Source organism: Elephas maximus, chromosome 8 (genome assembly GCF_024166365.1).
Source record: "Elephas maximus indicus isolate mEleMax1 chromosome 8, mEleMax1 primary haplotype, whole genome shotgun sequence".
Taxonomy (NCBI): domain Eukaryota; kingdom Metazoa; phylum Chordata; class Mammalia; order Proboscidea; family Elephantidae; genus Elephas; species Elephas maximus.
In genome coordinates this window covers 58,149,486-58,177,071 of record NC_064826.1, presented here as the reverse complement: position 1 = coordinate 58,177,071, position 27,586 = coordinate 58,149,486, and the positions used below count along the sequence as shown (strand labels likewise).

General features: G+C 37.0%; 1 protein-coding gene across 11 annotated transcripts in view; it reads right to left on the bottom strand.

The window, feature by feature from the left end:
* The window catches only part of ADAM22 (ADAM metallopeptidase domain 22), a 237,415-nt gene that overhangs the window by 60,186 nt on the left and 149,643 nt on the right, over positions 1-27,586 (bottom strand). For all 11 annotated transcript variants that reach the window (XM_049893638.1, XM_049893637.1, XM_049893639.1 and 8 more), the window contains exons 5-14: positions 24,911-24,993; positions 16,083-16,146; positions 14,686-14,755; positions 9,626-9,696; positions 6,969-7,043; positions 5,076-5,147; positions 4,084-4,250; positions 2,550-2,634; positions 1,463-1,553; positions 440-491 (exon numbers count right to left, since the gene is read on the bottom strand). In XM_049893638.1, the coding sequence (XP_049749595.1) occupies positions 440-491; positions 1,463-1,553; positions 2,550-2,634; positions 4,084-4,250; positions 5,076-5,147; positions 6,969-7,043; positions 9,626-9,696; positions 14,686-14,755; positions 16,083-16,146; positions 24,911-24,993 (830 nt within the window). The remainder of the gene's footprint in view (positions 1-439; positions 492-1,462; positions 1,554-2,549; positions 2,635-4,083; positions 4,251-5,075; positions 5,148-6,968; positions 7,044-9,625; positions 9,697-14,685; positions 14,756-16,082; positions 16,147-24,910; positions 24,994-27,586) is intronic.

The following is a 27,586-nucleotide window of genomic DNA, read 5'->3' as shown; positions in this document are numbered from 1 at the left end:
TACTGAAACTGTGAGAATCAGCTACAAATTGGGACTGTTGCCTTGTTTTTGTTTTTTGGCGTCATCTTACAAGCACACTACTGTTTTTAAGCTGTTTGTACTTAGAACTGAAGGAGATAAAAGAAAGGGGAATTAAGTAGGTAAGCCATCAAGAACAAATTTTTCCTCATGTCTTATATTTATAGCCTAAGTTCAAGGCTGAAAAAGTCTTTGAGGTCTACTTACTTAGCATCATTGTTTTATACACATATATGAATAGAGAAACATTTTGTAAAAATATATTAGGTACAGGGCCATTGAGATAATCTACTTCTTAGTTTCTCATAGATGCCTGTGGTGAGGTCACATGTATTAAGTCTTGGAGTGTCACATTCCCAAGAATACAATAGCACAGCAGGGAAAGTAATAATGAGTTATTTTCATAATAGAATTGGCTTACCCAGTATCTCCCATAATGCATCCAGACCACGTGTCCTCACATTTACACTCACCTAAAAGAAAATACACGTCTTTTAACAAAGTGTAAACAGATACATTAAAGTATTTCCTATTTTAAACACATCTTCACTTTGCTCCTTAAATACATTATTAAATGTAATACCCGCTTTCTAATTTTCCCTACAATTCAAGATTTCTATGCAATACATAACCAAAAAATACTTTGATCCTATAAAGAGTATATAATTTTTACTGAAATATAATCTTCTAATATTTTAAAAAGTAGCCATATTTTTAAGGCATTCACTTAAAATAGCTTAAATGAAATATTAAAGAACTATATGGCACCACAAAAAGATAACAGTTTGCCCCTTATAGTAATTATTATAATTTCTGGTCCACTTTTAAATGCCTCCGTACCAAGGCTACTGCTAGAAGGCAGTAAGTATAGTACAGTTGTTACTCAGATGGGCTTCAGAATCAGAAATACCTGGTTCAAGTCCTGGATCTGCCCTGTCTGTACATCTTTTACAATCAACCGAACTATTTTAATCAAGCAACTGAACTAAAGAATTCCATTCCCCAAAATATTTTTTTTCTTTTTATTGTACTTTAGGTGAAAGTTTACAGAGCAAATCAGTTTCTCATTCAACAATTTATACACAAATTGTTTTGGGACACTAGTTGCAATCCCCGCAATGCATCAACACTCTCCTCTTCTCCACCCTGTGTTCCCCACCTCCATTCGCCACGTTTCTGCCTTATCTTTGCTTTTGGGCAGGTGTTGCCCATTTAGTCTTGTATACATGATTGTACTAAGAAATACGTTCCTCATGTATGTTATTGTTTTTTTTTATAGACCTGTCTAATCTTTGACTCGATGGCACTGGGACTGGTCATCTTTGACTAAAGGGTCAGCTTCGGGAGTGACTTCAGTTCTGAGTTTAAAGGGTGTCCAGGGGCCACCAAAATATTTAATAGTCTATTTTACATACAACTAAGCCACACATGTGCTAAAACTTACCACTTGCTAACTTTCTTTTGTCCGAGATAATACCAATGTTATGGGCTAAGGACTGGGCAAGTGTAACTGCCATTAAATCAGTTTTCCCAAACTGAAAAACAAAAACAAAATATATGTAAGGCAAAAGTATTTTTTTATTTAATTGGGCCAAAGAAAATGTCACAATATAATTGAAAATAACTAATTTCTAAGCATTATGTGGATAGAGCCTATCCACATAAAAGAAGTAAGTCCTTGTTTGTTAGGTCTTAATGGGAAGACTAGAAGCCAGGGAATCATCCACTTTGGGGTTTGGAAACTGAAATCTAATTCTGAATGCAAATTTCACCTGTAGTATCCATAAAAACTTAACACCTGTATGTAATTAAGCCAGAGTCCTGCTGATAATACTAAATAACGATGAATGTGTGAATTACTTGGAACTTGTTCATCTTTGTGTATCTACTTGTATTCTTGAAATTTCGCCAAATGGAATAGAATGTGGATTCAGGAAACAAATGGCATGAGATAACACAGAAATTTGGTGATGATCTCTGGCTAACGGAACCTTGAGAAGAACTGGGGATTTTTTTTCAATAAGTAGCCTCCCAAAGATTCAAATTATTTTCCTTTAGATCACTTCTATAAGGCCTACTATCTACGGAGAATCTACCTAAAGGATTAGACTGAAACCCTAAACCTAGTAATTTTTTTCTTCCCAAAATCTGACAAATAATGAGAAAGGAAGAAAATGTCCCATTAGGTTGTTAGGTAGTAATCCAGTGCCTCAGGAAACTACACGATTCTCTGAAGAATCAGTGAAAGCGATAAACAGGGTCTTATTTCCGATGAAAGTAAACACTCTGTACAAATTGATAGTAGGTCTTTTGTGAAAATTATTCTAAATAGAACATGAACAGAATTATCAGATATTATCTTCCATTATTTCTCTGTTTTGTCCTCTGGTCATTTATAATAGCCATATTGATTGTTAATAAAACAACCTAACACCTGGAGTACGTGGACTACTGAGAACTTATCTCTTCAATACTGGGAAAGCACTTTCAGCCATCATACCACTTTGTATTGTACAGACGTTCACACCTACTTCATTCACGCCTCCTCCTTTCAGCAACGAGCAAATCCCACCAATATAAGCTGCCCCGCTCCGGCTACTCTCAAATTGACTTCCCCTTTTAGAAAAGGAAATGAAAAATGCTTACTGCGCACAGTTCAAACATCATAGCACTTCTCATGATTAATTTACTACATTTATTTTCTCAATGCACATCAAAATTTCTACACTGTATATTCCTGAGTTAAGGGGGGAATGTAAAAGTTGTTTACACACAAATAAAGATAAAGATTCAAGAGGAGATGTTTCCCCACATGAACATAAACGTCTTGAAGAGAAGTGTACCTATTATAAAAGAACCATTCATGTGATACTTTCTGAAAAGGATACAATGTACAATATCACTTCTGTGGTATTTCTACAAAATATGCAACTTGAATCTCATAATGAGAAAATGTCATACATTACCACAATGAGGAATATCCACAAAATAACTAGGCTTTACTCTTCACAAATGTTAACCTCAGAATAGGCAAGCAAAGGCTGAGGAAACCTTTCAGATTAAAGGAGACTAAAGAGACATGACAACTAATGTACTATGTGATCTGGATTAGATCCGGGGTAAGGAAAAAAAATAGCTGTAAAAATACTTAGATGATTGGTGCAATCTGAATATGGACTATGGATTAGAAGAAAGTATGGTGTCAATGTTCACTTTTATGGTTTTAATAATTGTTCTGTGATTATATAAGAGAGTGTCCTTATTCTTAGGAAATACACACTGTGTTTAGTGGTAAAGGCCCAGGGTGTCTCCAACTTACTCTCAAAAATTCGGGGAAAAAAGAAGTAGCTAGTTGGATGAATGGATGGACAGGAGGGAGGGAGGGAGGGAGAAAAAGGGAGGAAGGAAATCATAAAATAAATGGGGCAAAATATAACTAATTGCTGAATCTGGGTAAAGGGCATATTGTATTTCCTTGTAGCATTCTTGCCAATTTTCTATAAATTTGAAATTACAGAATAATGAGAAGTTACCAAAAAATAAATTCTTTTACTTACATTTATAACCCTCTTCAACAGCTCTGACTTTAGACATAGATTTTTTAAATGCTATTAAATATAATTTGCTATTACATCAAATCTTATGGTATCCAAAAAAAAGAACATGAGTGCAACAAACTCCAGAAATACTAAGTTCTTACCTTAGAACCAAGACCAAAGAGTACATTAACGTTTAAAAGGCAGCAACTTTAAAGAATATGATTAATGCTGTTCAAATACTCTATATGAGTATTAGCAGTACTTTTACTTAGTAAATGCTCTAATTAAATCTTTTGAAAAAATTAAATGAAATGGACATGCAACAATAAAACAACTCAAAATTAAATCTCTTATATTTTCAAGTCAATTTCAAAGAATCTATACTTAAAAATTTCCTCCAAATGTCTTTGTCATCTCAAATCCTAATTGTATTATGCAATAGAAAGGATACATCTCAGTCACAAGTAATAGAACATTCAGTACAGAACCAAAAAAAAGTAATAAATCATTATGAAAAGTTACGTACGAAAAAAGGTGAACTGCATCACTTTTCTCTTTGATAAAATCCCTTCTGTATTTCATAAACTCACGCAGGGTGATCAGTGGATTTTCAGATATGGCGAACTTGTTGTCAGCTGCCCAGGTTTCCATGGCAACTAATACTATCCTTGTCTTAAGCTGGTCTTTATATATCTAGTATAACAAAATGAACACAACAGCTATACCTACAGTAAAATAAAAAATTTGTTAACTGAACTAGAGAAACTCCTTTTTTTTAATGGAAACTTAGTTTAAATAGAGGTAAGCAACTTTACTATTTTTAAGGGATATAATTTTTTTTTCTAATCTGTAGGCATTTCTCTTGAGTAACAAAGAATCAAATTGTTCACCAAGTAATACCCAAAAAAACAGAGCACTAGTTAGAACCAAAAGATCATTTTTTTAACAAATACTTGCACTCTTATTTAAGGCTCTCACTGAGTCCATTTCTTGGCACCCTAGACAAAGAATTCATATATTCTTGGGTTCTCCTAGAAAAAAAATGGAACAATGAAGATGCTCCAAGGAAATAATTTCTACGCCCTGATTAAAACTCAGTGAGAAGGTACTGGCACTGTGTTGTCAAGGGAAGAAATGGGTACAGTGGAATTCTTCAGATGCATCATCGCACAACACCAGGCCCTCTTTTGAAAAGGGCAAAAACTGCTGTACTGCTTCTCCATTGTTAGAAGTACACTAAATATCTCAGAGGCAATGGCTCGACCTTTGTCTGCTCCAGTGTGATAAATATAGGAATGAATTTCAGGCATAAATCAGTGGGTAACTTTGACCATTTCCTTTTATCCCCTTCCCAGTCAGAGATCAAAGTCAGTAAAGCCCAGTGCAAGGCTACTAGGGAATTACAAGACATCTTGACTAAAGTGAAATTCAGAGAAGTGAACGTCTAAGACCCATATCATATGTACTACTAAGGCATAAAACTTCTCTACAACGACATAAAATTGGGTTGACACTTACTAAATCTGCCATGTTCACCACAGACTTCGCGTAAGTATTGGTATGCACAACTGAAAGCCGATGTTTTTTAAACTGAAAGCAAAAGAAAACAAGTGAAGGGCTTTCAAAGTTGTCAGGAAATAACCATCTCAGCAGAGAAAACAGGGTTTAATGGAAAGGTCCCTAAGGCTTTCTGTAAAATTGTAAGATTTGAGACCTAGTTCTTTATATGCTATATACACTGAGGCAAGGTTCTTACAAGCTTGAGAGTTCAATTTACTCATCTGTTGGATGAAGTAAAAAGTATCTACTCCAACCATTTTACAGGTTTATTTTTATCAGGATTGCTATTCAAAATTACAAAACATATGAAAGTTGTCTATCAATTAATTGCAATGCATACAAATACAAGTAGGGGTATAGCCAGGAAAAAATGATTGTGAACACTGCTAAAACTATAAAAATTTACAAGTTCTATAAGACTTTACCCATCAAGAAGGTCCTAAGATAAGGTTTATAAAACGTGACTCACAGGCTAGATGTGGTTCACATATATCTTTTGTTTGGTCTAAATGGTATTTAAAAAATCTGGAACTGTCACGTAAAATTTGATTTTTGGCTTCACTTAAAATTAGCTCCCTTTATAACAGGCCATGCGCCTGCCCTTTTGCCACAGCCCTCACCCCTCCCTATTGTTTTACATCTGGATCACTTCACGGGGCTCTGTAAACATCTGAATTTGTGACTATCCAAAATATATGTTCCTTCAACTTATTCTTATTTTGTAAAAATCTCAGGGAACAGTAGCATTTGCTGGTTTCAAATAGGTAGAAAGATAAAACTTAGTGTGAGCCTGAACAGTAAAGTATTTTTATAAGAAGCAACGCTCAGCCTTGATTGTATTATTATTACTAATGATAATAATATTAGAGATAACAATAATCATTAAGAATATCAGTATTATTTAATTTAATCATTTATAAAGGCCCCTTTTTTCCTTAAATAAATCATTCAAAGTACCACATTTTTATGCAAATAACACACGGCTTCTATGTTTGTTTGCCAACCACCCCCTCCCCTACCAGGTATTTTTGTAAATGCCGCTATGCCAATTTTTCTTACATGTTGCTTTAAAAAAATTAGCAAAGCAGATTTATGAAAATACATCATGAGGGGAGGGAGCAAGCAGCTGGCAAACAAAGGTAGGCGTGCCTTATTTGTGCAGAAGTACAGTATATCAAAACGCACTTACACTTGAAATTAAGTAAAATTTAGCAATATGCATTGTGTAATGGGTTTGGTTAAAACTCTGGTTACACTGGACAATTATAACTCACTGCTGAGCTGTGAATGTAATCACACTGACTGCAACATGCCCGTGAACTGAACACAGACGCGCTGGGTCAAAATAATTGACTCAACAAGATGGGAATTTTGGCAAGTTCTTATCCTAAGAATCTTCGTCGCTTGGCTATATGAGCATTACCATATGGTTTTCAGTAAGGCAAGACAGAAACAGAAAAGCTGTTTTTCTTTTATTAGGATAAAGTTGTTCATTGCAAACTAAAGCATCACGTTATATAAAATGGACATTTCTATTTTTTTAAATCTTGTCATCTTAGTAGGATTCAAATATTAGCACCTGTATTAATGAAAAAAATCTAAAAAGTTGGTATTAAGCCTCATAGAAACATTTTTGAACCTCACAAATTGTTGCTAGTTACTTCCACCCAAAAGTGTTTCTTACTTGCAGGTTGTTTACTGGGTAACAAAAAATGTTTGGTTACACAAATACCTCTCCATGTTACAACTTGGTGGGCTCCTTTGTTTCTTCTAAACATATTTCTGAACCTGTAAGTTTCACCCTGCCCTATGCATGGACAAGTTCATATAAAAAAACTTATCAAATCCTACCATGAGATGATCATTCACAATCATCAGTTCAATATACTTGGTTTCCTCCTCTACATTACGAGGATATCGGCGAAGCTGCAACACAGTAAAGGAAAAAGCACCTAAATAAGCCTTCTAACTTGGCTGTGAAAGGTAAAACATATGGGACAAATAAACAAAACAAAATATCCTCCTTTTATTCCATTAATATTTATGCTTTAACATTTTCATCACTTTACTTAGTTTTTGAGTACATATGTACATGGTTCAAAAATTTAAAAATTATAAAAAGATGTGAAATGAGTCTTCCTCTCACCTCCATCCCCAATCTATAGTCTCTACCCTTTCCCCACAATGGGTACAGCACAGTTACTGGTTTCTTTCACAAATATTTATGCATATAATTTCAAACGTTTATGCATATAATTTCAAACATGAATACATATTTTATTTACACTTCCATTTATTTCACTCCCTTCTGAGTCATTCCATTTTCATTTAACAATTATCCCAGAGACAGTAAAACTGGAAAAGCATTCTTTTTGGTTTAATTTAAGCTCCTGAAGATCTCTGAGATGGTACAGGGAGTGGATTGATTAGCACTTTTACTCTGCAATCTCCCAATTTGGGAATGAAACACACCCTTTCCTCTGGTATGGCTCCAGGAACTCCCCTAAAGGACACAGGGTTTTGTTAGCATAATTTTAAGAGCCCCAGGCAGCCTTTGTCACAGCTACATTTGTTTGTTCAACCACAAATTTTCTCCACCTTTAAAATCAGGACTGCTACATCAAGAGGCACTATGGTAGCCCTATCCTTTGTTCTCTGCAGTTGGTCTGTAACACAGTCCTTAACAAGATCTGTAAAATAACTTTTTCCTTTATGCCATGCTTCAATACACACTTTTTCAGCAAATCTTTTTGTTCCCTTGCCTTAGGGCCATTTTTGTGATGAGAGTATACAATCAAAACTTAATACGTGAATGGTGATGCTGTATATGCTGCCTTCAAACAAACTAAAAAATTGCTGCCACATGGATTTGCCTCATTACTAACTGCATTTCTAAATTTAAAAGCTTTCTTTTAAAATCTCCTTTAATTGATAGAGAATAACAGGACTATAACAGTGAGGAGAATTTAGAGTAACACTAAACTGTACAAAATCTCTTTTGTTTGTTTGTCCAAATGGGTGTTTTAGATTCATAAGCTCTGCTCTGACCTGAGACTTACTAGTTAGTACTGTAGACTTTCCAATAAGTCTGAACATTTTCTTCATGTCAGAGAGTTACCATATTATCCACATGGTTTTATAGCACCTTACCTCCACAGAACCACAGCTTTCTCAGAAAGAGAAATCAAAGGTTTGCCGGCTTAGGAAATGACTAAACATTGCCAATGCTTGGATGAACTTCAAGGCATGTGTCTAAAGAAAAAATTATCCTATTCTCGCAGTTCATAATTCATGAAAATAAATACTACTTCAAATTAAATTCTGATGGTGAATTTTTTATCTATTTAACTGGAATCAGGGCCTCAAGACATGTTTCTCTATTCCATTCTTGTATGTATACAGATAGTCACACAATATATAAAGCTCATGGTAGCAACTCTTGGAACAGATGAGCTTCTGAGAGGCAGTATACAGAACATAAACACCATAATGGGGCTAGACTTACTACGTCAGAATCCCAGCTCCACCATGGGGTAAAACCCTATGAAATTGTGGGCAAGTTTTCTAACTGTCTTAATCTTCAATTTCCTTATCGGGAAAATGATAATACCTTCCCCATAAAGTTCTTATTAGAATTAAATGTGCTGTTACAATGAAAATTCTTAGAATAGGGCCGGGTAATTGGTAAGGACTAAATAAAATTTAGCAATTATTGTTCATATTAGAAATCTGTCCGCAGATTTCCCTAATCCTGTTGTTTGTTTCTTTATGTCTAGCATGCAAACACACACACACACACACATGCACAAAAACCATCACCATCTTGGTGATGATGTCTGGATTTTGTCTAAACCATTTACCAGCTCTATAATTCTGGGCAAATCATTTTCACATTTCAGAGCTGTCATTTTACTTCCTGTTAAAGGGGAATATTAGCGTCCACTTCATATGGTTCAAAGCATTGTACAAACAGTTGTTATTATTATTATTACTAAGTCCAATACCCATTGAACATTCATAAAGCTTATGTCCTGATCTTATATCCTGGACTCCAAAATAGCTCAAGAGAGACAGGATCATTTTGTGGCTTCAAAACCTTATGGACTCACTCACAATTAAGGATGGTATCTTTAACAGAATAAATACAAGGATAAGTACCATACAAGTCCACAATGATATGGCACACACCGAGCCAAGAAAGGAAGAGTATGGTACAAAGACACTGAGATGTCACCAGCTGGAGGGCGGGGGGAATACTCCTTCTATATGATAAAGAAGCATATTATCACCAGTATCTGGGGTTCTTCTTAAGTCACTGAGATAATATGGCCTCTGAGATAGTACTGCTCACATCCGCTGCTTCTACAGATCTGTCACTCCTACTGTTTACCACACCCTGACAAATGCCTGAAAGAGTATTTACCCCTCACAGAGACTTAATGTAGATTAGAATGATGGCAGTTGCCAAGTGTTTTAAAACATTAGAACATAAACCTGTAGGCACATACCTGCCTTTTACTCCTTTTGGGTCTTGGTTTCAAAATAAATTTTGGTGAAGTGAAGTTTACTTGTTGAAATTCTAAAAGGAAATATAAATTGATTTAGTGCATTTGCTAATATTCTTTAGTACAAGGCAATTGAACTTTTACTAGCTCCCTTCCTTCTCATGAACGTTATAACAACATATAATGTTGCATTTAATGTTAACTCAGAACATTAATCTAAGTAGTTGTATTCAAATTAATATTTAAAATACATATTATGGATAAACACAATTCACAAAATCATCAAACATCACACCTGTTCTATTTCATCTCAAAATGTTTACCATTTCTCTTTCAATAATACTATCACATTCTTTGCCAGAAATTTCCGAAAGAGCCAACCTGACCATCACTTCCCATAGGAACCTTTTAAAGGAAGCAAAATACATAAATAGCGGGAAGAGAAGCAATGAGAGACAAGTAGGATAAATAATTACATGCTCATCAGATAATGATTAATTAAGTAAATTTAATAGGGCACTAAAGTTTTAAGTTAATTTTTTCCCCAATTAATTGACATTCTTCTTTGCCTATAACCAAATTTATCTCAGGCTTTGTCTGCTCTTGGGACTGTGAATCCCTTCTAACTTTCAGGTCAGAATTATACGTCAGTTGTTTATATGTACAGATTCATCTCTGGATATAAGAGCAGGATATTTATAAGGAAATATTTTCCTACAAGGTAGAAAAAAAAAATCCTATCACTCCCTGTGGTGCACTTTTGCTAAAATTTTGATGGTTGACTGAATAAAATGAAGGGGTCAAATGTGAGGCTTCTAATGTGAGTAATGCTGTATAGTAATCCCAAGAGTGGCCTTTACCATTATTCTTAGATACTGTTTATATGAACTCAAAAGTTCTCTGAAATCACACCACTGTCACAAAACATGATAAAAATGTGTTTATTTCTCATATGCATACACTATTATATGCACAGAAAAAATCATATATATGATTTATATACATATATATAGACACATCAACCTATTAATTTCAATAGAATTATGACCAAAAAATCTTTTTATCTATCCAAAGTTGTTGCCAAGACTCACTTCAGTTTCTTTGTCCAGCTTTCTTTTTCACTACCTTAAGTGGATTGGTAGGCAGTAACTAATTTCTGAAAATTTTTTCTATTTTTAAGAGAGAACATGTCTTAACACTGTCAAAAGGGAGAGATAATCATGGTCAGAAAACTCTGTGATAAATAAGCTGAACACCAATTCATGCTAAGAGGTTAATCTTGACTATTTATAGTTCCATATTCAAACATGCACCCATCATGCTGCTTCTGAGCAATGTAAAAGAAGAGGTGAAGATGGGAATAAGTTCTTTTTCACAATTAACTGACAGGACAAATAGAAAGCAAAATAAGAAGACAGAAGTAAACCCAATCATATCAACAATTATATTTAATTATATTAAACGTATATAGAATAAACATTACAGTTAAATGGCAGAGATCGTTAGATTAGGTTTTTTTTTTTTTAATGTAAGATCTAACTATATGCTATTTATATGAGGGGCACTTTAAGTGTAAAGGATGGAAAAAATATACCTTCCAAACAATAATCACAGAAAAACTGCTGGCAATATTGACATCAAGCTATGTAAACTTCAGGACAATAAATATTACCAGGGAGAAAAATATTTCATAATGATAAAAGGATCAATTCATTAAAAAGACAATAATCCCAAATATTTGCACGCTTAATAACAGAGCTTGAAAACACGTGAAGCAACAACTGACAGAACTGAAGAGAAAAATAAACAAATCCAAAGTTACATTTGGAGATTTCAATACTCCTTCCGAAATTGGCCAAAAAAGTAAACAGAAAATCATACAGACATAAACTCTAAACCAAACTCACTGCCGTCAAGTCTATGTAGAGTAGAACTGCCCCACAGGGTTTCCAAGGAGTGCCTGGTGGATTCGAACTGCCGACCTTTTGGTTAGCAGCCATAGCTCTTAACCACGATGCCACCAGATTCCCATAGAGGGCTTAAAAATACTATTAACCGATTTGACTGAACTGGCATTTTGAAATACTTCACCTAGTAAGTGCAGAATATACATCCTTTTCAAGAATACATGCAATATTCACCAAGACAAACTATATACTAGGCCATACATAAGCCATATGCAACTCCTAATAAACTTAAATGAATTGAGATGATACAGATGGTTAAGTGCTCAGTTGCTCTTTTGGAACAAAAGACCTCGCGATCTGCTCTCATAAAGATTACAGCCTGGGAGACCCTATGGGGCAGTTCTACTCTGTCACATAGGGTTCTCTATGAGTCAGAGTTGACTTAGTGGCACACAACAACCACAATATTTTCTCTTAACCACAGTTCAATTAAATTAAAAATCAATAACAAAAAGATGTCAATATCTAAAAAATGTAAATGTTTAGATATTAAGCTATGTAGTTCTAAATAACCCATGGCACAAAGAAGAAATCACAAAGGAAATTAAAAAATTTGACCTGATAATGAAAACATGCCAAAATGTGAGGGATACAGGTAAAGCAGTTAGTAATTAAAGGGGAATGCACAGCTTTAAATGGTTGTATTAGAAAAGAAAAAAGTTTAATATTAGTGACTCAAGCTTCCATCTTGAGAAGCTAAAAAATAATAACAATTAAACCCAACTAAACAAAAGCGAAAAACCAAACCCAGTGCCATCGAGTTGATTCCGACTCATAGCGACCCTATAGAACAGAGCAGAAATGCCCCATAGAGTTTCCAAGGAGCGCCTGGCGGATTTGAACTGCCGACCCTTTGGTTAGCAACCATAGCACTTAACCACTACACCACCAGGGTTTCCCCCAACTAGACAGAAGAAAGTAAAATAAAAAATTGGTTCTTTGAAAGTATTGATAAGAGTGATAAATACCTAGTTTGACCAATAATGAAAAAAAAAATCACTACAGATTCTATAGACACTTATCAAATAGCATACTTATCTGTGTATTTCACAATATATAATTTTTTTAATTAAGTGTTAAGAAAGAGGTCCATAGGAAATAAATAAGCCAAAATGTGTTTTTACGAATATTAGTCCTAAGAGAGATGCATATTAAAAAAAAAAAAAAAAGCTCTCCAATGAAACAAGTTTAGAGAACCACAGATCATATGTCTATCTCTGGGAGATACACAGTGAATAGCAAGATCAAAATTCTGATAGTCCCTAACAGAGGATCCAGTTTAACTTCATTAGACCTGAAATAAATAAGCATACTTTTGAGCTTACTTCACAAAAATTTTAGTTTTGAAATTTATTTCTCTATTTCTGGTTTTCTTCTCATTTATCATAGTAAATTTAAGTATCTTTTTTTTTTGAGAGACAAATGTCACTCATACAGTTAACAGTCCAAGGGTGTCAACTTCTGATGAGAAAAGAAAACTAGAAACTGACTGAGGCAGAGCTGACTTTTCAAAGTAACCATCTCTTTAAAAACCATTATTAGTAACAGCAAAAACTGCCAACATTTCCAAAGTCTGTGGAAAAGGAACCCTAGACAAAGATAAAAAATAAAATAAGATTAAACTATAAAAGCCTACCATCAATCTCTCAGGGGAATCTTTATTTTATTTCTTTACATATTAATTGATTCCTACTGCTTCCAGTAATGCCTATTAAATTGTATCTTTATTCTCAGGCAGCTAGTCATGCTTTATTTTCTTCCCATAGCAGGGATTTGAAAAGTTTCATAAGGTAACTGAAGAAACTGTCTCGAGAGTCTGTGTAAAGTAAGAGCATCTATGTGTTCATCTGCTGATTTTTTTTTTAAATAATGGCTTCTCTAACGGGATTTTCTATCCCTTTTATCACGGGGGAAACCCTGGTGGTGTAGTGGTTAAGTGGTACGGCTGCTAACCAAAGGGTCGGCAGTTCAAATCCACCAGGCGCTCCTTGGAAACTCTATGGGGCAGTTCTACTCTGTCCTATAGGGTCGCTATGAATTGGAATTAACTCGACGGCACTGGGTTTGGTTTTCGTTTGTCATGGGAGAGAAGAGAGGAGAGTATTATTTCTCTTCAGGGGAAGTGCAGTAGGTCAAGAGTCAATAACTTATTTCAGAGAGGGAGGGACATTAGAGAACATTTATTTCATTTTCCAATGATGAAATAATGTAAACTTTTAAGTGATGTTCTTAAGTGGTAGTTTATGAATGACATGCTTTCAGACTTGCTCTAATTAGCTGGTAATTTTTCCATGTTCCCTGTTTTTCTCTCCTAGGGTACATTTTCTTGGTGCCATAATCTGAACTCTCAATCTGTCCCTTACTAGCTGTGGGAAGCTGAAAAAGACAGGCTCAGTGAGCCTCTGTTTCTTCCTCTGAAATACGGGAATAATAATATTGACCTCAAAGAGCTGCTGCAAAAACTAAAATGAGATTTAAGCATTCATCCCTATGCTTCCAGAGCCAGTATTTCACCATGAAATTACTCTAACACTATCTCTCCTTTAGTACTTTACTTTGGAGGACAGTGGTGGTTCAGTGGTAGAATTTTCCATGTGGGAGACCCAGGTTCAAATTCTAGCCAATGCACCTCAAACACAGTCATCACTCGTCTGTCAGAGGAGGCCTGCATATTGTTATGATGCTGAGCAGGGCTCAGTGGAGCTCCCAGAGTACAACAGACTAGGAGGAAAGTCCTAGCAATCTACTTCTGAAGATCAGCCAGTGAAAGCTCTACGGATCACAATGGTCTGACCTCATTGTTCATGGAGTCACCATGAATCCGGGCCAACTCAGTAACAGCCAACAACAATAATGACCTTACTTTGAGACTTATAATCTTAAATTTTTCTGTCACTGTACTCAAGCCACATCTTTCCAAACCCATCCACTATGAGGTCAGTTTGCATTTTACTCTCCACCTCGATGTGACTTGACTTTCCCTCTAGAAATCCTTTGAGAAGTTATGAGCTAATGATAGTCCACATATAGATTAGTTGTAAAACATTAAAATTATTCTACCTTCAAAGAAAGAAAATCACTTTATGAATATCATACCAGATGGAAGGTCATCCAAAGGAAATTCAAACAGTCTGGATTTGTAAACTGAATGAAATTGGAAATCTTCCTGAAATGACACGAGCAACAGAGATTAAGTACGTACAACCAGACATCTCGTGGCCTCAGGCAATCAAAGCTGAAGTTGCTGAGACCCTTTAAAGAACTCTAGCTTAACTGTGCGTTCTCCAGGGTTTCGAGAGAAGAGGAGAGCAGCCGTTGGGCAACTCCTCCCACTTACTCCTGTATTCTCTCCAACACCAGAGCGATACTCAATTAGAAGCAAAATGCCTTCACAGACAGAGAGGCCAAAACCCACAGTAATGGAAAATAAATGAATGTACCAATTCCCCAAAGAAGAGTAAGACATCTGAAAAAATGGATTAATGTTTTTTATGACTGGTTCTTTTCCATTCATCCCTGTCCCTTTTAGGGACCAAATGGCTTTGCTAGGCAAAGACCGTAGAGCTAAACACCTTCTCAGTTTTGGGGAGCAGGATGATTGGCGCAAGTGGATGCCTGAGGTGGACCCTGTTCCAAATTCCAAGTGTTATACAGAGCTCTGTGAAAAACCAGAAGATAAAAAGCTGCATTTCTACTCTAAGAAAAATTAGTGAATATGCAAATAATTTCATCTGGATTCTTTCAATTACTAATTTTTTTAGAATATCAAATGGAAAAGTTTCATATCGCCTTAAAAACTCACATTGTCAAGCTAAGTGACAGGACAGCCAGCAGTGGGTATCCAGAAAATAACATAGTATACAGACAGTTTTCTCAAACATGGTTGCTTATGGGCGGCAAAACAATGTATATTCCTTGGAATTATTTGCTTGTCTACATGTTTGACCAATGTTTCATGATACAAGGAACAATATTTGTGTGTACAGAGCTAGAATGGAAGTGTCTTCTGCTCATCCACAGTCTATAATATTAACTCTAATTAATTAGTACTAACTCAAATTTTCTAATTTGTAGAAAATTAAAGTTTCAACTAAAGTGAGGGAGAGAATTAAGAATAAGGTTTCTTTAAACTTCATCAGTACAAGGCCTTAAAGGCAATGGGCAAAAGAAAAACCTAGAATGTAGGGACAAAAAACAGGACAGAAAGCCACGTATCTATGGATTTGATCACAGCATATTACAGAGAATTCAGATCACCTCAGAGGGAACGTATTTCCAACGTAAAAGGAATAACAGGAGACTGAAAAAGCAACAATAACCCTCTTGGGTTTTCACTTACTGAATATTTGATTAAAAAATATGTATTTATTGTCCAGACTCTAAAAAATGTGAAAACTGAACAACAGAGAGGGAAAAAGTGGGGGGGCGGGGGGATCAACATTTGCATTTGCCTTTCCCTAGCATCTGTCACAGCAAATGGAAGGAGCACTTACTTCAGACGTGTCATTTTCTTCTGGCTCAATGAGGTATGTGTGGTTCCCGTCATGGAACATCCCACTGCCAAGAACAGGAAAATAGTTAGACATGGCTGCTGGCTTTTTCCTCAGAACAGGATCATTTCAAAATCCAGACGGCCAGTCTTCTTCTCAGTTTCCATTTCTCAGTCCCATGCCTCACCCCCAGATGCAGACACACAGGCACTCTCATCTTGACCCTTCCTCATGCTCAGGGTTGACATTCTCCAGCCTTTGTCCATTATTCCTCCCTCTAGTCAATAATTCTAAGACTGTAATATGCAAAAACCCACATAAAAAGCTTGATAAGATGCAGGTCTTTCAGAACCTTCCTCAGATTTGTGTTGGAGCCCAGGAAGCTGCATTTTAAACAAACCCCAGGAGATTCTGATGCACACCATCAGGGACTATACTAAGAATGGTCTACCCACCATACACCTCGAAGACACTTCAGTAACAAGAGCTAACACATTTCAACAGCTTACCGCACGCTAACTACTTTATACCTAGTAATTCATTTCGTCTTTTCCTCAATCCTACGAAGAAGGAACAATGAATACCTTCATTTTACAGGTAAAGAAACTAAAGTCCAAAGAGGCTGAATAACCTGTCCAAATTATACAACCATTAAGAGCAGAGGCAGAAAAAAAAGAGAAGAAAAAGAGAAGAGGCAGGAACAGACCCCAGACAGAATGGCTCCGGAACTGCCCATCTGCAATCTGCTACTCACCATCACTCGTTCATTCAATAAATGTTACAGAGCACCTAATAATGCTCTAGATGCTGGGGAAACAAGAATGAACAAAACAGACCAACTCTCCACCCTCATTGTGCTGATCAACATTCTAGGAAGGAAAAATAATAAACATATAATAAACAAGTAAATATACATCAAAACCAAAAACCAAACCCATTGCCATCGAGTTGATTCTGACTCATAGAGACCCTATAGGACAGAGTGGAACTGCCACACCGGGTTTACAAGGAGCAGCTGTTGGATCAGAAATGCTGATCATTTGGTTAGCAGCCATAGCTCTTAAACACTGTGCCACCAGGGCTCCGAATATACATTAGATGGTGATAAATTTTAGGGATAAAAACAAAACAGGTAAAGGAGATACATGGGGCCAGAGGATCAGGGGCTAGGGAAAAGGGGGAGAGGGCTATCAGTTAATATATGTGGTCAGAGCAAACTTCATAAACAAGAAGATATTTAAGTACAAACATAAAAGGAGTAAGCCATAAGGGTATCTATGCAAACAGTATTACAAATGCAAGGGCCAAGGTAAGAGAATCTTTGTGCGTTCCAGAAATAGCAAGGAAGCAGTGTGGCTGGAGTAGGGTGGACGAGGGTGATGGTGCTGGAGTAGAGTAGACGAGGGTGATGGAGGGAGGTCAGCTGAATAGCAAGGCAATAGTATATGGTCCCTTGGCTTTTACTCTGAAATGAGTAGCCACTGCAGAGTTCTAATCAAAGGGGGGAACACACTCTCCCTTAAGTTCAAAATGATTGCACAGGTGCTGTATTATAATCATCTTTCTCCGACAGCACGTGAAAGAAGATGGTGGCTTAGATCACGGTGTTAATGGTAAAGTTGATGAGAACTGGCCAAATCATGAGTATATTTTGAAAGCAGAATCATTAAGGTTTGTTGACAGACTAGAAAGGGAGTGTGCAAGAAAGAGTCAGAGATAAATCCAAGGTTTTAATCTGAGCAATTAGAAGGATGAAGTTGCCACTTAATAAGATGGAAGATTTAATAAGATAGGAGCCACTGTGCTGGCTTGTGTGTTGCTGTGATGCTGGAAGCTACGCTACCAGCGTATATTTCAAATACCAGCAGGGTCATGCATGGTGGACAGGTTTCAATGGAGCTTCCAGACCAGGACAAGGAAAAGAACCTAGTGATCTACTTCTAAGAAAACTGGCCAGTGAAAACCTTACAAATAGCAGAAAAATGCTGCCTGATAATAGCGCTGAAAGACAAGCCCCTCAGGTTGGAAGGCACTCAAAATATGACTAGGGAAGAGCTGCCTCCTCAATGTAGAGTTGACCTTAATGACGTGGGTGGTGTAAAGCTTTCAGGACCTGACATAGCATGACTCAAAATTAGAGGAAATACCTGCAAACATCCATTAATAATGGGAATGTGGAAAGTACAAAGTATGAATCTAGGAAAACTGGAAGTTGTCAAAATGAAACAGAATGCTTGAAGATAGACATGCCAGGCATCAGTGAGCTGAAATGGACTGGTATTGGCCATTTTGAATATAATGATCTTATGATCCTCTATACCAGAAATGACAAATTAAAGATCAATCCTGAAGTACAACGCTGTCAGTGATAGGATAATATCCATACACCTACAAGGAAGACCAGTTAATACGACTATTATTCAAATTTATGCACTAACCACTAATGCCACAGGTGAAAAAATAGAAGATTTTTACCAACTTCTGCAGTCTATAATTGATCAAACAAGCAATTAAGATGCATTGATAATTACTGGTGATTGGAATGCGAAAGTTGGAAACAAGGAAGAGGGATCAGTAGTTAGAAAATATGGCCTTGGTGACAGAAACGATGCTGGAGATCCCATGATAGAATTTTGCAAGACCAATGACCTATTCACTGGAAATACTTTTCTTTAACAATATCAATGGTGACCATAAACATGGACCTCACCAAATGGAATACACAGAAATCAAACTGACTATATCTGTGGAAAGACATGATGGAGAAGTTCAATCAATATCATCAGTCAGGACAATGCCAGGAACCAACTGCAAAACAGAACATCGACTACTTTTATGAAATTTCAAATTAAGCTAAAGAAAATTAAAACAAGTCCATGAAATCCTAAGTACGACCTTGAGTGTATTTCACCTGAATTAAGAAACCATTTAAAGAACAGGTTTGATGCACTGAACACTAATGACTGAAGACCAGACAAGTTATGAGATGACATCAACGACATCATCCATGAAGAAAGCAAAAGGTCATTAAAAAGACAAGAAAAAAGAATAGACCTAAATGCATGTCAGAAGAGACTTACAAGCTTGCTCTTGAACACAGAGTAGCTAAAATGAATGGAAGACATGATGAAGTAAAAGAGCTAACAGAAGACTTCAAAGGGTGGCCCAAGAAGACAGAGTATTAAAATGAAATGTGTAAAGACCTGGAGTTAGAAAATCAAAAGGGGAGAACACGTTCATAATTTCTCAAGCTGAAAGAACTAAAGAAAAAATATTTAAGCCTAGAGTTGCAATATTGAAGGAGTCTATGGGCAAAATTCTACTCTGTCCTATAGGGTCGCTATGAATTGGAATCAACTGGATGGCAGTGGTTTTCGGTTTGGTTATGGGCAAAATATTGAACAATATAGGAAGCATCAAAAGAACATGAAAGAAATACACAGGGTCACTGAACCAACAAGAATTAGTCAACATCCAGCCATTTCCGGAAGCATCATGTGATCAGGAACCAATGGTGCTGAAGGAAGAAGTTTAACCTGCACTGAAGGCACTGGCTAAAAACAAGGCTCCAGAAATTGATGAAATACTACCGGAGATGCTTCAACAAATGCATGCAACGCTGGAAACGCTCACTCGTCTATGCCAAGAAATTTAGAAGACAGATACCTGGCCAACCAATTGCAGGGGATGCATATTTACGCCCATTCCAAAGAAAGGTGATCTAACAGAATGTGAAAATTATTAAACAATATCACAGGCAGGTAAAATTTTGCTGAAGATAGCTCAAAAATGGTTACAGCAGTACATCGACAGGGAACTGCTAGAAATTCAAGCTGGATTCAGAAGAGGATGTGGAATGAGGGATATCATTGCTGATGTCAGATGGATCTTGGCTAAAAGCAGAGAATACCAGAAAGATATTAACTGTGCTTTATTGACTACACAAAGGCATTCAACTGTGTGGATCATAACAAACTATAGATAACACAGGGAAGAATGAGAATTCCAGAACACTTAATTGTGCTCACGTGGAACCTGTACATTGACCAAGAGGCAGTCTTTTGAACAGAATAAGAGAATACTGCAGGTTTCAAATCAGGAAAAATGCACCCTTTCACCAAAATTATTCAATCTGTATGTTGAGCAAATACTCTGAGAAGCTGCACTATATGAAGAAGAATGCAGTATCAGGATTGGAGGAAGATTCATTAACCTGTGCAGATGACACAACCTTGCTTGCTGAAAGTGAAGAGGGCTTGAAGCACCCACTGATGAAGATCAAAGACTACAGCCTTCAGTATGGATTACACCGCAACATAAAGAAAACAAAAATCCTCACAACTGGACCAATAAGCAACTTCACAATAAACACAGAACAGATTAAAGTTGTCAAGGATTTCATTTTCCTTGGATCCACATTCAATGCCCATGGAAGCAGAAGTCAAGAAATCAAATAATGCATTGCATTCAGTAAATCTGTTGAGAAGTGTTTTTAAAAAAAGCAAAGATGTCACTTTGAGGACTAAGATGTCCCTGACCCAAGCCACGGTGCTTTCAATCATCTCATATGCATGGGAAAGCTGGACAATGAATAAGGAAAACTGAAGAAGAATTGATACATTTAAATTAGGACATTGGCAAAGAACCCAAACCCACTGTCGTCGAGTTGATTCCAACTCATAGCGACCCTATAGGACAGAGTAGAACTGCCCCATAGAGTTTCCAAGGAGCACCTGGTGGGTTTGAACTCCAACCTTTTGGTCAGCACCCATAGCTCTTAAGCACTACGCCACCAGGGTTCCCCACTGGCAAAGAGCATTGGATATATCTTAGGCTGCCAGTAGAACAAGCAAATCTGTCTTGGAAGAAGTACAACCAGAACGCTCCTTAGAAGCAAGGATGGTGAGACTTCATCTCACATACTTTGGACTTGTTATCAGGAGGGACTGGTCCCTGGAGAAGGACATCATGCTTGATAAAGCAGAGGCCAGCAAAAAAGAAGGTGGCCCTGGACAAGATGATTTGACACAGCGGCTGAACAATCGTGAGGATGGCACAGAGCGACCAGGCAGTGCTTCGTTCTATTCTGTATAGGGTCGCTATATGAGTCAGAACTGACTCAACGGCACCTGACAACAACGACAAGATGGAAACGGGTGCAGGACAAGCACAGCAGGGCGGGTGCTGGGAGCAGGGTGCAAAGCAAGAATTCCGTTTTGGGCCTATTAGGCTGAAGATGGCTGTCAGCCATCCAGGAAATATCTGGAGGATTTTTCTCCACTCCCACTCACAGATTCTGAGAGTCACCCCTTTCAGGAGAACATGGCCCTTCTTATGAGATCAGCTCCTGTGATGCTAAAGCAACTTGTCTTGTTTCTCAGGATCAGGGCAGGGGGCGGGGGGAGGAGGGGAATGTTGTGGCCCAACTTCTGCAGTCATTTTTCAAGTTTTAGGTGGAAATTATCGTATGACACTAAAGCTGCTAAATGTAAAATGATATTTGTCTTTCACTGATGCCTTAGTGAAATTGGTTGGTTTTTCTGAGCTATAATTATGATGGCCTCAAGCTCTGCCTCTATCCAAATTCCTTCATTCTTGCTCTAACATCTTCCACATGTCCTCAACTTTTATATATCCTTGGGACTGCTATCCTCACATCTGCACAGTTTCCAACCAAAAGTACACTTTCTGGATTTGGATCACACTGCATATATAATTTAAAGATAAACAGATGCAGTTTGTAAGATATCACTGACAATACATGCCTAAGGAGTTGGAGCAGGGAGCCGTTTCAAAACAGTAGACCAAATATAGAAGTGAACACTCTCTCTACCCCTGCAGAGAGCTAGCCAGATCCACCCAGAAAATTGTATAAAACCATCACCCTTTGTCAAAGTTCTCACGGCAACACTGATTAAGTAGCACAGAGTTTATTTTGTTTAAATAGTCCTGTGCGTATTTGCCCTTGCATTAGGCTAGTGTTCAATGAGAAATTTGTTATTTTTATTGGGTTTAAACATTAAGATACACTGTATCAAGAAAGCAGATTCTGACATTATCTATACCTAGAAAACTCTGGTTCCTTATGAAATAATATGCCATTAATGAGTCCTTAAGAATTAAGAAGTACATGTGTTTTATTTGCTTTGTTTGAGGTCTGATGCCTTTTTATATAAATTCCAGTAAGTATAGTCCAGAATACGGTATATACTTGAACAACCTATATCTAGGACCAAGCCATGTACTACAGGCCAAGTGAGCTAAAATAGAAATGACTACATCAAAACAGATTTTTGAAAGAAAAGAGCCCTTCTTACAAGTTGCCACAAGGGGGCAATAAACTCACACTTCATTACACTCTTTAAGGTTCCCATAGTTACAGGATTTTGTCATAATATCAAACATAGCTGCTGCACCAGCACTGAAATACTGCTTATCGGGCCTTCGTAATTGAAAAACGTACCTTTGCAGGTTCTTTATGGAAAATACGTACGAACCTGATTATTTTCTCTTTTATGTTCTTTGAATTCAGTAAATCAAGAAATGAAAAATCTCAGTATGTACTTGGTTATTTATAAAAGATAAGTCATGGTTAAGATAAAATACCTCATACGTAAATTGCTGCAATTAAGACGACATAAGTAATATGCTCCCTCCCCCCCAAAAGAAATTGCAATGTTTAACAATTTAGAAGGTAAAAATCAAGATGGGAAAGTACAATTAATAAATAACAAAGAGATAAAGAGTGTATTTATCCAACATGCTCATAAAAGCCTGAGAACGCCCAAACGCACCAGTACACATCCTTCCAGGATTCCTAGACACACGCAGTCTTTTTATTTAGTTTTAAATGAAAGGTTAGAAGTAAAGGTTACTTGATCAAAACAACTGAGGCAAGATTCTGGGTTCTACTCCTGATCTAGTCACTATAAAATTTCCTTGAAGTTATCTTTCCATTCTCATTTAAATGACTACTGCAGAATTAGCAGCAATGTGTTGGTCTTGGGTTCCCAGGTCCATGAATTATTAGAACCCTTAAGAAAAAAAACCCTTAGACGGCAGCAATATCTTCTCTTGGATATTACAATATTGTATCCGTTTGGGTAAATAAAGGTAAATTCGAACAAACACTGAGCAAGTTCCTCAACACTGCTAGTTTGGATTGAGTCACAACCCAAAGAGAGTAAAAAATAACTTTTTTTTTTTTTTTTTTCTTAATATCAGCTTTCCCCTACGTTATACTTTTGCTGCCACAAACGTCCACAGGCCAACTGCACTATCCCAAGCTGACAATTGTGCTGGTGTGAGATCAGATATAACAACATCACTGCTGAAAATAACTTCGACGTTTCTTTTCCAAGTTAGAAAACCAAGGGTCCCAAATACTAAGTATGGATTAAACGTTTTTAACAATCTCTTTATTCAAATAATTTAGACTAAAATGGTCTTTTAGAAGAAACAACAAGCAAATGGAACACGCCCTTCCTTTTCTAGCCATTTAACTGGTCCTCTTACCTTGGCTTTTTGCCTCTCTAACCTACCTACTGCCACGGCCTGACCAGAAGACGTAATTTAGGCAGGCTAGCCGTTTTCTAGCCTTCTCCATTAGGTCTATTTCCTTGATTTCTTTAAGTTCTGTCAGTCTAACTACCTTCCGCTGGAAGATTCCATTGAAGCCTGTTCAGGGGCCTGCTCCACCTTCTTCAGGTGGCATTTCTCTGGAGCTCTCAAGTTCTACCTCATTCTTCAGTGCCCACACTCAGCTTGCATTTTTTCCCCAGCTTTTTAAGTCTCTCTCACATAAATGCAGTACTGATTACACTCCTTGGGCTAGGTTTGGTCCCCCCACTAGACTGTGAGCTCCTTGAGAGTAGGGCTCATGTTTAAGCATCTTATATTCCTAGTGGCTGGCACACAGCAGGCACTCCATAACTGCTTGCTAGACAAAAAAACCACATCTCTAACTTGTTAGCAGAAAGGAAGTATATTAAAGTCACCAAACAAAGATGTAACAAAAGTACATTAAAATGCTGGCTTATTCTGTAAAACAATCAAGAAGGAACACAGATGACTTAGTCTAAATAGGATGCTGAGGAATGACACAGGAGTTTTTTAAGCAGTACAAAACAGATTAAGAGATGACCACCTGTTTATCACCATGGTCGACAGGACACAGGCAGTAGAAAGATGTATTTCTGTGACAAACATCTGCAAGCATTCTTTGATAGTAAAGTTTATGAGAAAGGAAGCAAAGCCCCAAGGAAGGATGAAGAACTCCACTCCTTGGAGATTTCGGAACAGAATGGATCCTCCCCCAAGTTTGCTGTGGATTAGGTATGATTTTGGCTGAAGAGAGAGCTGAAACACATGAGCTCTGGTGGTGACCTGGCAACATTTTCTCTTTAGGCAAGGAGCTTAAAGTTTCAATCTATTGAAATTTCTATCATTCCAAGAAAAGAGAAAAACTAACATCTAGGAGGAAGGGTAGAACTAGTAACAAAGAACTAAACACCCACCAAAACAGAAGCCAAAGTTTTCCAAACCACACGGTATGACCTTGGATGAAACTTGGAAAAAAAAAAAAAAACTTCACATATCACTATAAAAAAAAAAGATAAGAGTGTCATAATTCCAAAGCTCCTGGTTTCTGCAATTCTAATTTAAAAATCTGCCTGGTTTATAAACCACTGAAAATGGAAAAAAGAAAAATCAGACCCACCAGTGATTTAAAATTATTTCTTGACATAAAATATGGATTTCAATTACAGTGCATTAAAAATAAAGAAAATAGTTACTGAAAGAATGAAATGAAGAGCATTTTGAACACTTACTGAAGTCCGTGGCATGTTGACAATGCAACAAATGAGGCTGGGTTTCCTCGGATCCGGCCCTGGTAGTAGCAGTGTTCCCCTCCCTGAAAATGGAAATAGAGAACATAAACCTTTGCCATCACAAGGAGAATCAGACACATCATTTCATAGGTTTCTGCCCACACTGCATTTCTGCACGTAAAGCTCTGTATAATACTTCATTATTCACCCATTAGCATTATTAAACCATTTCAAACAGAATTATTCATAAACTCTTCTAGTGAAAAAAAAAAAAATTTTTTTTTTTTTTTTTTCTAGTGAGCCGACTCCAAATCAAAAGGCAGGGAAATAAAAGTTGACTTGAGTTTCCTTTTATGTAGATGATTTTAAAGGAGAAAAGAAACAGATATTGAAATACACGTGTGGCCCTTGCACCCAGGTGAGTGTAATCATCTATTTCCCTAGTCATGTGTGACTCAACTTTGAGTGGCATCAAGGCAATAATACTCTTTCACATGAAACTAAGTAAAAATGAATACAAATCATCGGAAAGTCACCTGAAGTTAAACAGATGGAGGAAAATGCCTGTTTTACACTGCTGATGTCAAAACTTGACTGCCAGACAGGTAAGTTTATACTATTCTTTTCCCAGATCAGAAACGGAGTTACTGGTAAGCAGAATCTAGGGGTAGGGTTTGAAATTGTGCAGTTTTTTCCAGCAGCCAGTCACGTTAACTAAATTTCATTAACAAAGAGTCATTTCTTTGGATTAAGCGTGCCTATAAAACATCTACGTATTCTTCAGTATTTAAATGCTTCCTAGTCACAGTATGGTCTGCAGAGCAAGAACACTGACACTACCAGGAGCTTCTGGACATTCAGAATCTCCAGCCTCATCCCAGACCTACTGAGTCAGAAACTGCATTTTAACAAACCCCTAGGTGATTCCCATGCACATTAATTTAAGAAGCACTGCTCTGAATGACCTTTACCCATTCCCTTGCTAATTTCCTATTTCTTCAGCAGCTGAAAGCTGGTAATTATATTCACTCACTGAGATATAAATGAGTGAAACAGAAAGGACTGACAGAATGGGTGTAGGGAACCAACTTTACTCACTGTTCAGTGCTTGACAAGTAGAGGAGTGAGAAGAGGAAGACATAATGATGTAACAAGGCTAACCACATTTTCCAAAGAAGAGAGTCAGTCCTGAGCCTGCTGTTCCTCATGAGATAATGAGAAGGATGTGGTGAATCTCAGCTTTGGAGAGTGGGTGGAGAGCAGGTAAGATGGTACACAATGCAATACTTGACACCAAGGCACCTCTGAATTCCCAGGAGTGTCACTGAGCATCATATATTGATGGCTGTGGTTGGATTTGATAGAGGACAAGTTAGGGTGGTACTTTACATCGAGGTCTGAAGTGGGATGGAGCCCAGAAGGCCAAAGGGAGTTGGGAGCAGAAACCAAGTTGGGCACTAGGAAGCGAGGCACCGACTTCATGGTGAGGGTCAGTGTAGTGTAGATGTTAACAACACGAGCTACTGGTTATTCCACTTGCTAACTGTGTGATCTCAGGCAAATCATTTAACCTCCGTGTCTCAGTTTTCTCTCTCAAATGGGTATAATAATCTTGTAGGGTTATGCACTGGGTTGGGTGGGTAGGGTTATGAGGATTAAATGAGCTAATATGCATAAAGCATTAGAATAACACTTGGTACTTGTTGTGTAATAAATGTTTGCTACTATTATAATTACTGTGTGTCAATAATTGTTTTACTCAATAAATACACACAATCAAACCAAGTCCTCACATCAGCTCTACAAAGAAATATTATTATTCCTATTATACATAAGAGAACATAATCTCTGGGGACCAAGGCTGTCTACCTGGGAAGTTGCCAAGTAGGGATGCAAACTGCATGTGAACACAAAGCCTATGTCCATATCCCTAGAAGCCGTGGATTATGCAATGCAAATCTAAGCTTTCCCCTAGTTTCATTTTTTGCTTGTTTGTTTCTTTAATAGGGCTGGTGGTAAATCTAAAAGAAGGTTAAAATATCCTCTGTTGGACTACTGGACTAAGGAATTACTCCTAATATTAGATTCTAAGTGCATGAGAGGTTGCTGTTATGTTTCAAACGACCTTGATTTCCTACTCATATCTGATTGACCAAGAATCAATGCCCTAGCTATTTTATTGGCTAGAAACTAAAGGCCAATAGCCAATGAGGTGACTTAGATAGAGAGATATCTCCGTCTAAAAATGTTTCCCTGTGTCAGACAATGACTAAATAACCCAGTTGGAACTTGTCTCTCAGAGGTCTAAGACTCACAGTGAACAGTAGACATAAAGATAGTGGAAAAAGAGAAACAGAAACAAAGAGGACAGTCACAAGAATTATGATATCAGTAGAGGGAACAATAGAAGTTGACAACATATTGTGTGCAGAGGAAATATGTCAGTGAACAAAAATGGTATAATTTGAACCATTCTCATACAGGAAATGTTTTCTAAATAAAAAAGTTTTCGTTAAGGTATCAATTCTGGAGCCACATAATATTAAATCATAAAAAGAACAAAGAATTCATTTTTAAAGACAACCCTCCATTATATTGAGACAGAGGTAAACAGATGATTAGGTAATAGAAAAAAATCTTTCACTAATTTCTCATTCTGAAAAACAGCGTTCAGTC